The following is an 11,669-nucleotide window of genomic DNA, read 5'->3' on the forward strand; positions in this document are numbered from 1 at the left end:
GGGAATGAGAACAATCTTTTATTGGTGTTTTTGGGAAATCTCAACTACATCCAGATAACCAGCATTTAGTGGGCTGGAAACCACTGACACCACTGATGCAGCAGGACAGTTGTAGATCAATTAGAGACTCTAGAAGATTTATAAACCACATCTGTGAGGATATTAGAAACTAAATCCTGTTGGGAGAGCAAACAATCACTGATCGAGGTGATAGAGGCTGAAATAAAATAACAGGAAACATATTGATAGTGTGCATAGCTCATACACAGCTGAGGAACAGAAGAGGTCATTACTATAACCGATAAAATAAAGTCTGCATGAATGTTCAAGTTACTGAGCCACGTTTATGAAGTCCATGGTCAAATAAACCAGTAGTGTTTGTAGCAGAAGTGAGTAACGTTGCATCTGAAGGGATCTGAGGCAGGATGTAAATATCAGAGTGAGGGTATCTCTTATAAAGTCTTTCTGTGGAACACTGAAGATCAAAGATGTGCAATACATCATTTTCATTCAAAGAAAGCATTTAGAAATACAGAACAGCAACAATAAGAGGGATAATCATCATAACCATAACAATAATAATAGCAGTAATGGTAACTGTCCATCATGGTCATTAAGGGGTTTAAAATCACACTCTATTACTAGTCATCCCTCCCTCAGGAACATAACATAGTGTACCATGCCCCTGTGTAGGTGTTGTGGGTACATAGAGAAGTTTATAGACACAGTAAAAAGTAATAACAGGAGTAAACAGTTAGGAAGGAACAGTATTGAAAAAAGCACTAAATAGCAACAAGCTTTGTGGATCAACATAGGAACTTTTGGCTTTTATTCCTCCCAGAAATCTGAGAAAGTTAACACAATTCCACTCGATGCGGCTGTGTAGCCTATCTCCTGGAATACAAATACACAAAATAGCATAGGCCTATTCAACACACACAATATTTCATCTCTGATAATGATGCTAATTTCAGTGTGTTTATAAAGTACAGTAAAGTATTCATGTGCGTTTTACTGGGAAAATCAATTACTATTTCAGAATATGTTACAACACTTAGATATCCTATGTACCACTAAAGTACATTGGAGCCAAAGGATAAAATGTTATGGGGGGAAAAAGGGTCGCATGTAACTGTGGAGGGACTGCCTGTAAGTGAAAGCAGACAGAAATAGAGAAGTTGGATATAGAAACAGAGGAAGAGAAATGTACCAGCGGTTCAAAGAGAAGATCAAGAGGACCGGAGTTACTGTAGCAGGGGCATCACAAAGGCTTCCACCAGCTTAGGAAAAGATACGAAACACCAGAGTAGATTAAAAAAGCACTCAACTGAGATAGAGAAAAAGATACAAGCATGTGACTGAAAAGATGTACCAGTCTTATAAAATTAAGCTCATTGTACATACAGCTACCATTGTTGGGGTACAGTAAACAAGTCAATTAAAAGGATGAAGATATTCTACTGAAAAAGAAAACACAAGACGAGTGCTGAGGATAGTGCTGGACTGTATACATGGTGTCTCCCCTTGTCTCTCGTACGGTCTCTGCCATAACATGCTCATTCCCAGTGACAGGAACATAACAGGAAAAATTAAGTGCTTGAGTAAAATCCACAAAAATGCTGAACTATACGATTTTAACATAATTTTTCTCTCTATATTACAATTGTTACAAGCGTTCTCGCCCCTGCTGCTGCATTTTGACTAGAATCAGGTCAAAAAATACCCATCGATGACTGACCACCTGTTAAACAACTCCTGAATCATCTATAATAAAAAGATATTTATGCCATCCCCCATCACTATGTCCCAGTCATGTAGAAAATATACAAAATTATTCTTCAAATTTGCTCTCCCTCTAATTTTTCTTAAGTATTATAAAAATATACAATTCTCCAATAACAAAACTCTTAAAAGTCACATCTTTCATCTGTTAAATTATTCTCTCTAACCATCACTTTTAAGAGCTGACACCTCAACAAAACAAGACACCTGAGCTTCAATACACAAACCTTCTCCTTGTCTCATACATTCATCATCATAATCATCACCTTCCTCATCATCTTGACCCCAATCTGTCCATCATGCCACCCCAAAAAGTCTTAAAATTAATCCAGCTTATTCCTCCTCTTCCTGCTTTTCCGCCTCCCCTTCATCACTGGTCAGCAAGCCGGTTCTCGTATTTACTAAGGATGTTGCGACAGCGGCCTAGTTCCTTCCGCATCTCGGCCACTTCCTGTCGGAGAGCAGCGTTCTCCCTCTCTAGGTAGGCAGCTCGCACCGATATTTGGTTCTCCTTCAGGCGGCGGGCATCTCGGGAACGCTTTGCTGCTTCGTTATTTTTATATCTCCTGGTCCAGTACTTCTCATCCTGTGAGGGGGCACACACACATTGTGTACTCTGATTATTTCAGCAAATTACTTTCATCCTTTACCTTCACCTATCAGGGACAGCATTTATCACGTATTAGTAGAAAGTTAAAATGGATAAAAGAGTTATTACTTAAGTGTGTTGTACACCTGCATAGCTCATATCCCATTATTTATAATGTGGGTGTGTTTTGCAATGAATGAATGTAGGACAGTGATTCCTATGCTAAATAAGTAATACAGAGCTTAAACATTCACTGACTATGTTTGCTCCTCTATCGTGTTTGTAGTAAGTGTGTAACTTGATTATTTTTGTTCACACAATATAGAATTATAACAATTAGACTGTGTTACATGTGCATATTCCCTCAGACTAGTAGGGCCATTCATTCAGTCACTGATCAGCAGAAAAGTCATTGGGAATTTACTCCTTTTCTGTTGTTGTGGTACTGATGTTTCACATGACAGAGTAGTTCCTGGATGAATCAGTGAAGAAATAATTTTTAGTTGCAGCTCTGCCTTGAAATCCAGCTCCTGCACTGTGACACCGTGCTGAAATGTATTTCTATCTCTGCCTTTGTGGATCTTAGTGGAGCTGGTCTCTATTTTCTTCTGAAGGTTGTAATAGAGAACTGTTTTGCTACTTCCAAGCCTCTCAGCAATGACTGTCTCTAATACTACTCTGCTGAAGCACCAAAATGGGCGTATTTTCGTCATCCTTCTCCTTGTCCAATCCTCTTCCCTCGGTTGAGTTATACAACTGTGTTATATGTGCAACTGTGTTGACCTTGTGTATCAATGTAACTAATGTACATGATAACGGTGTTTCCAAAATGTTTTTGGTTATCTAGTGTTAAAAGAAATGTTTTGGTTTCTTAATGTCATTATAATGTAAGTACGACTTTAAGATTGGATCCTAGTTTGAAGAAGTGTCACAGTGCAGTAGAATAAAATTAGAAAATTTCACTACTTCAGTATTTGTGGTTTTGCAGATACCTTACTGAATGCATTTTGTTAAGATGAGATTAATAAATTGCTGTGATTATTTAACCTTTTTTTCTAACACAATTACCAGTGCTTTTTTTATATTGAATTTTTATTGAAAAATCTCTAGAAGTCTAGTATTTTTTTTTCCAAAGCTATAGATGCCTATACCATCAGAGTGTTCTTACCTTCATATTATCAGGAACCAGGATCTTGCGGGCCTTCTTGATCATCGGCTGTGGCTTGAGCTCCTCTTCGCTGAAGGTATGCCTCCGGGGGTCAAAGTTTTGCTGGCTAGAGCCACTAGATGCATCCATGTCAAACATGCCAATCCCATCTGGCCCGCTGCCCGTTGGTGTCAGCAGAGGTGGACAGGAGGATGAGGAGGAGGAAGGAGACTCGCAGGAATCATTCATACTTGTCTGACTCCCTGGAATTTAAAAAACAGAAATAAAATGTTTAACATGTGTTTTGGATATTCACATTTGTACTGAAATCCTTGTGAACTGGTGACAGAATGTTGTATGCAGTACTTTATCAATGTTGCCACAAGAGGGAAGCAGAGAGCTGCTTTCTCAAATTAAAAAAAACAACATTCCTCTGCCCTTAACTGATTCCAAAGTACTGAAGACTTTTTTCCAGCCCAAGGACCCCAAGGTTTTCTTGTGTAAGAATTTATCTGCCAAATATATTCAGTAGAGTACAAATTTAAGCATAAAGATAGAAATCAATGTATAATTAAACTACAGGTTGATTTTAAAACACACTGTCTTAAAATAGCCTTTTGGTTGTCTCCACCTCCACCCTTTAAGAATACTACAATTTAAAGAATGAGATTATTTATTATACCTGTAAACAGTCTTCATGAGAACCATAACTTCTGCTAAAACAAAGTTCACCATAGTCTTTATGTAAGGTCTTCTTAAGGAACTGCCTGTGAAAAACAGTGCTTTGACAAACCTGACACAAGCACATCTGCTTGATATCATCTGGTTGACTATTTGCATGATACTGGATATTTTTATCAGTCAAACCACTGAAAACTTATGGCAAACAAAAATCCAGGGCTAAATACCAACACAGAAATCTAAAAGTGGAAATGTTATGTAACTTTTCACCCTTCCCCTTGAAACCAGTTTCTTTAAATGGGGCCAGTATAGGGCTATACCTCACCCCACCATACATAACATCTAATGCACCTAACTGAACAGATTCTTCTTCCCTGTTAGAGCATAACCTTCCCACTAACTGCTCCTTTTTTCATGTTACTACTCTTTTAATACATTTAGCAACTGCTCACTATTCAGACTTTGTTATATTTAAATACAAACTACCATTCCACAAATTCTTCATTTTATTGAACACACAATGACAATAAAGACTATTCATTCTATAAAATAATTAAAACATAAAATCTATAAAAATGACAGGCCTGTTCATTTTGGTAATTCTGACAATGTATTAAATTAAATGTCTTCTTAACTCAGTCTTTATACTTGTTTATTTCATCTGCCAGGGGGTCTATCACAGCTATATTTCAGGCTCAGAGCCTCAGGGCTAGGTGCATAAATAACAGTATCACTTAACACCACAAAACTGCATCCTTACACATGACCACAATATTGCATTAAGACAGTCTAAACAAAAGGGGCAATCCTTCACAACTGAAGCAATTATATTTAAGAAATATTTTCCTAGGGCAGTGGAAAGCCACAAACAATAGCACAGGATCTCAAGTCTAAGCAGTGGAGAAAACAGTATTAGGATTTATAAACTATCTTTAACTCTTATTTGTCTGTTTTCAACCAGAGAAGGGTTTATAGTTTCCTCAAAGAGAGAACCCCAACTCTCCCTCAGCACATTGTGTTGCCACCTGTCAAACATGTAGATCTAAAATATATGAATGGTTATCACGTGAGTTGTATCAGTGTGATGGCTAGGTCAAGTGAGGGTATGTTTTCACAGCCAGTGTGCACAAAGTACAAAGTGTTCAATCAAGATGTTCCCACGTCCTGCAAGGACAATGCCTCCATAACCCTGCAAAACAAATTAAAGAGTGCTTTCATAGACACCAAAATGCAGTCAAGCATCTTGCACTAAACAAAATCAGCACTTCTAAATATCACTGACTCAAACCAAGTGCCACAGAGGACTTCACATTTCCTCTATGTATGACTAAACCAGAAGCTTTAAATAATGCATGCTCCTTAAACCTGACAGCATGGACAAGATGGATAGAGTTTTGTTCTGTTGGAATGAAAACCTGCAAACCCTCAACCCTGCTGGAGTACATAGCTGCCTCTCTGTATGCTCTCTGCTATTTGTGAAGCTAGCACACAGACACCAAAGTAGATTTGGTGCATTTTTGTGTCCACGTGTCTCAAACTTCACAAGACAGGAGGCTTTAAATTTTTTATGTAAATGTGACAAATTGTGACTTGTTCCATGCTGCTTGTAAACCTCATATCAAGGAGGCATTATGCTTTTTTGCAGGCAAGCAGAAGAGATGGTTCATTTTCTGCACTTAATGACATGTTGCTATGGTTAGGCTCTTCATTAAATATTAAAGAAACATCTGTTGGATCAGAATTAGTTTTGAAATAGCTGATGAAAATTACTCATTCAACACTATCAAAGTCATTCCAGCCACATAATAAACTCACAGTCCTTTTCTATTTGGTATGCTTTGTTTTCAAATCTCGAAGGCTTTGTTTTTTTAGACAAAACCTGTAATTCACATGGATATGACATTAAAATATGACATAAATCTATAAACAGAATTACTAAGTATGCACTTCATGGCTGGTATTAATACATTCCTTCCTGTATATCAGTGATTCACAAATAATCCAGTGATGAGTTTGAAGTCCAGCAGCACAGGGAATCTCTTCCTGTTGCTCAGCCCCTCCCTCACTGTTAAGACTCCTCCCACATGTCTATTGGTCCTGCCTCTAGTTCTCTCACTCCTGTACTCTCTGCCTCCGCACGTGTACTGACGCGTGCACATGGCTGTGGCGTGTGAAGTGGGGAGAGATTTAAAGACACGCAACCACAAACACTCCACACCTCTCTCTCTCTCTCTCTCTCTCTCTCTCAGTGATGTTTTGATCCTGCCTCTCATTAATAATTGGCTGGTACTGAATTTTGTACATCACATGCCAAACTAAACCAGAACTCCATGCAATTGCTAAGAGATTGAATCATTAAATAGCTGAAGTCCTCTATCTTTTCTGCCTTCAGTTTCTACCTTCAGCTCCTCCCTTCATCTAACACATGGACCACCTGAAAGAACCAGATTTCAGCCTGGATACAGCTGGAAAAGCACATTTAACTCTTAGTCAAGCAGGCGTTTTTCCTCTGCAGAGTTGACTCTAGATCTGTTTTCATCTCCTGCCTTTAGTTTGACTACAAAGGGCAATGAAATGCTTGGTCATCATGGCTTTTGTTTTAAATCAAATGAGAATTAAAATGCTGAGTCACAAGATTGTAAGAATATTATAAGCATATAACCTTGGTCACATATGAGCCTTTATTGAATTCTAGTATCTACCAGCCTCATATCAGTGGTAGGGAACAATTTGTCTCTTTGATTGTCAACTCCACAAAGTTTGCAGAGGCATTTTTATTTGTGTTTCTGCTGTGAGCTGATGTAGAGGACCTTGAGGAATGCCATGCCATGAACTGTCCTTGTTCATTTTTTACTCCCTGCTTCAACTGCCCATCTAGTCAGTCAAGTAGAAAATGGCCCTTGTCAGTAAACTCACCGTGCAGACAATCTGTTCCTCCAGCAACGTTCTGAGGCTGAGCCACTTCCAAACCAATGAGTGAAGGGGAAGATGAGGAAGAGGGTGAAGAGGATGTTGAACAAGGTGGGGATGATGACGGTAGGCACTGGGAGCTCTGGTTGGGCACAGCTGACTGGGGGCTTTGTGAGGGGACCTGGGCTGAACTGGAGCTGTTGTTGTTATGCATGCTGCCCATTCCATTTTCGGTCAGAAACTCTTCCAAGTCCATGTACTGAAGCTGAAAGAGGCCCCCATCTGCAGGCAGGGTGCGATCCCACAGGAGAGGCCCCAAGAACTGGTTGAAATTTCCACCTCCATTTCCACCACAGCCAGTACTGCTATTACTGCTGCTTATTCCACTCCCACTCCTCATGGAGCACACTCCTAGGGAGTCCTCATCTAGGTCCAGAGATCTGTCTTTGTCTGTTTAGAAACAGGAGAAGAATGATTATGAGGTCCTCAAATAATGACTTTGAGTTGTCTGGTAGTTTACACAAATGTATAGTAAAGTTCTGTTGTTGAGTGTTTTACATGTGGTATTCTATTCAGTGGCCTTTAGAAAATGGATCCTAACATCGCCATAGTTTTCCACAGCTAGATATGGTGGCAGGTGGATCAATAACATGCACTTCTCCCTCTCATTCTCCCACTGATACAAATTCACAGATGGACCAGATGGTAGCTGAATTGCAGCATTAACAATGAGCTGAAACCAATATGTTGTCATATATATAAGCTCCTGAACAAATCTCACAATAGCTAAGGATACTTAGGCACAATACATGTCTGCACAGCATAACAGTTCAACCAAAACATGTTATCACTCATTGTAATCTGAATCCTAATTTCAGTCACGAGAGGGATTATAATCCAGGTGAATACCCATCAGGGTCATAGAGGAGTCACTATGAATATATATGATGCTGGTGAGATATTTGTGACTTACAAATAAAAAAAACAACTATTTGTTTTGTAATATTGTTAGATATTAGCATAAAAATAACAGACTCACTATCAGCACCAGTGGGTGGAACAGAAGGCTGTGATTAATTCAGGCACTTCCATTGCTGATACTAAGGTTGGACTATGTTAAATTCAATAAAAACAACAATACCATAGTATTAACAACTGAGAGTTGGTCACCTTTCACATCACAGGGGCTTTTCAGACGCTGATCTCCCTTCATCGGGTGCTGCAGGAGGGATTTCAGACCTGCCATAGAGGTGAGCTGTCCTCCTGTGAGGGAGCCTGCAGGCTGAGTACAACTTCCAAACTGTGGACTCGCACCGGCTGGGAGGTCAGGGGTTGGAAGCTGGGAGAGCTGCCTGGACATCCTGGGCCAAACGGGGTCGCACAGAGACACCTGGGGCACTTAAAGGGGCGAGGCAAACTCACTGGAGAACCTACCAATAGGACAAGTATGCTGGAGAACTGAGTGTGCGTGTGTGTGTGCGTGCGTGTGTGTGTATGTGTGTGTGTGCAGGAGGGGTGGGGGGTGGGGGTGGGGGGAGGCAGAAAGAGAGAGATAGTTTTAAGTGTATGTAGCATAGAGCAACCACTGAATTAGAATGAACATAATGACGCAGTTTAATTATACTTTAACAACGTCTATTGAATATCATGCACTGTTACCTTTTACTTACTGTGTAATGGCTCCTTAATCCCTTTAAGAAATGTTTTCATCCGAGTATCCCATTGCAGTTGAGTTGTAGAAGTGTTCAGCAGCTCAGGCTGTTATTCTCAGCGGACCAGTGTGGGAGGGACAGTCAGAGCAGGAGTGAGAATACTGTCCATAACAAATGCAAAGGCAATAAAAAAGAAAACAAAACAAGGGAATGAATCCCGCAGATTGCTCGGATAGAAAAACCTCACAATTAAAAGTTGCAGAAGGATATCCCCAGTTTATCGTGAGATGATCAAAAGCAGGATGTGGAAATAGTTAGAAAGGCTCCGTCAAAGCAAAACAAAACAACCGAAAGGAACTGTGTGAGTGGGTAAAAAAAACACCGCACGACGGGAGCAGCGGCTGTGCTGGTCAGATGACAAGTTGTATTGGTGTTTCTGTCCTCTGCTGTCGCGCTTCGCAGTCCGTCGGGGGGAGGAGGGGTCGTTTCCTCTTTCTCCGTCTGTACTTTTTTGCATCCGGTGAATCCAGCAGTCACGGGCGCACGGTCTTGGGTCTGTGTTGAGGCCGCGCGAAATGTCCACGACCGTCCTCTCTCTCTCTCTCGCTCAGATGGATCGGGCACGGGCAGTTCACGTGACGTCACAGCACACGGAACAACCGAGCGGGGCGCGCGAGGGGCGGGGCCGCGTTATCCAGATCTCTCCGTTCCTTCTTATTATTTATGAGACACACCCACTCTCGTGCCACACCTCGAGGAGAGCAGGCTGTTTGTTTTGTCTGACAGGGACAAACACACCGACTTCCACTAGTTTGGCTTTTACTGTAGCGGTTTGGCGTGAATGTGTTGCAGGTTGAAGACAGACAACAGGAAGGGAACATGTTAAGAAAAATAAGTGTAAGCCTATATGTGCGAGCAATTCATTTAAGCACATAACCGCTCGTTTATAACTTTAATCTCTATTAGAACATATTAGCTGGTCTCTCGATAATCAGGTAGTGCTGTCTAGCTTTTGCAGTTTCCTTGTAATCCACAGAAAACGTGAGGGTGCCGTTTTTTCAAGCGAGAGGAACGCTTCAGCACGTTGCCTCCCGGCGTACAATAGCTGTTACAGCTCACGTGTACGAGGCACGCGGTACCAACTCTAGTCCGCTCGCGGCTCCGGCGAATCATTGGCTTCGGGGAGTCATTGTTCCGCCCACGACAGGCTCCTATTGGTCAGAAATAGGTCGGATACACCCGTCCGCTCGGATTCCCCTCGTGCATGCTACTGCCGCGTGAGGCCCATTCGAAACACAGAACGCGCGAGGGCTGTCTGCTCTACTGTACACTGGAGGAGCACATGCACCGCACATCACAGCGCGCGGCAGCACCTTCCCTCCGTTTACCTCTGCATAAGTCATTCTTCACCTCCTACTTTTACACACGTTCCCACTGTTATTCTAACTTTATTTAATTTTTCAATGTCCCCTTTCATGAAACGCATGCTCTTTGTTACCATGTTCAGCAATAACACTGAATTTTTTGTTTCATGTCTTGTGATAAATAGTTTTAGGGTTGATGCAAAATAGTCAAGTTCATCTTTGAGACTTAATTATAACAAACTTGAGTTCATATCCAATGAAGTCAGTTAAGACTGCATATGGTTGTGTTATAGTGGTTTCATTGAGTTAACATTATGATGTAAAATGATTGTACCAATTCTCAAATACTAAATTGTGTATCACTAAATCAGGGTGTCAAACTCATTTTAGTCCAATTTGATCTCAAGAACAATGGACTAGTAAATACAGCACAATAACCTATAAATAATGCCCTTGACTGTTAATATCTTCAGTGTAGGTTTTTGCACTTGGTACATTCATCCCTTGGGCCGGATTGGACACTTTGGTGGGCTGGTTTTGGCTTGTGGGCTGCACACCCCTAAACTAGACAGTCCAGTCTCATGTATTACTGATTGTCAGTAATAAATTATATTCATTGATGTATGAACTTACTTTATTGCACATTCTCAATGTTTGAATTGATGTCTTGTTTTTTGTCAACATCAGGAAGAACAGTTGTTACTCCAGCAATAATGGTGTATAAATAAGCATAAATGAATACAATAGTGTGTGACTCTGTCTACTTTAAGCCAAAGAACATTAGTTCAACATATACTGTTTTTATTAAACACCCCCAACTACAAAACTTTGTTCTCTTCTCCAGGTATGGACTTTTAAAAGCAAACCACTATCACCCCTCTTCAAATGCCATTGGCATCATTATAAATGAATATAACTATTATTTTGACTATTGTTTACTGTATGTTTCCATTAGTCTGAATAAAAAGATTAGCTTCTAATCATTTAAAAATGCCCTTATACCTACAACAACCTACAACATGAGTGATTTAATTGGTTTTCCCCTGTAAGTTGCTTTGGAAAAAAGCGTCTGCCAAATGCGTAAACATAAACATCCCACTGAATTCCCTAACATTTTGCAATGTAACAAAAGTATTCTGCTTTAATTTGTACACATTCAGGATTTATAGGCTTTTTTTTTTTTCATTGTATCCAGATTTAACTGGTCATAATCGTCAAAGATGCTCAATTTGTTTACTGTAGCATTAGTCCTGTAGTAAACAGCACATAGTCACAGACAGAACAGCCTCAGTCCACCCCCTATCAGTGTAAAATCCATGTGACTGCCACGCTCATCCACACCAGGGCAAGAACACAGTATAAATGAGTTGCTTACTGCCATCTTGTGGAGCTGGAACACAGTGAGAAGTTTTACTCAGCCATTCATTTTTTTTTTTTTTTTATTGAAAATAAAATTAAAATAGACTGAAAACAAAGTTGTTACTTTGAAGTACTTTGGCCAATAAGAACGGCAGGCCTAAAAACTTGAATGAAATTTATTAGCA

General features: G+C 40.3%; 1 protein-coding gene across 3 annotated transcripts; it reads right to left on the bottom strand.

The window, feature by feature from the left end:
- dbpb (D site albumin promoter binding protein b) lies at positions 1-9,416 on the bottom strand. Of its 3 annotated transcripts, none has more exons than XM_030158596.1 (5): positions 8,780-9,416; positions 8,280-8,567; positions 7,116-7,562; positions 3,540-3,781; positions 1-2,368 (listed from the first exon to the last, which is right to left on the bottom strand). In XM_030158596.1, exons 2-5 carry the CDS (start codon positions 8,467-8,469, stop codon positions 2,153-2,155), a joined length of 1,095 nt encoding a protein of 364 aa, XP_030014456.1. In that variant the 5' UTR covers positions 8,470-8,567; positions 8,780-9,416; the 3' UTR covers positions 1-2,152. The 3 variants fall into 3 exon arrangements, with proteins under 3 accessions (XP_030014456.1, XP_030014455.1, XP_030014457.1); XM_030158595.1 differs by having other exon boundaries at positions 8,769-9,416; XM_030158597.1 differs by having other exon boundaries at positions 7,116-7,559; positions 8,769-9,401.
- Between the last annotated feature and the right edge of the window lie 2,253 nt (positions 9,417-11,669).

Source organism: Sphaeramia orbicularis, chromosome 16 (assembly GCF_902148855.1).
Source record: "Sphaeramia orbicularis chromosome 16, fSphaOr1.1, whole genome shotgun sequence".
NCBI classification, from domain to species: Eukaryota; Metazoa; Chordata; class Actinopteri; order Kurtiformes; family Apogonidae; genus Sphaeramia; species Sphaeramia orbicularis.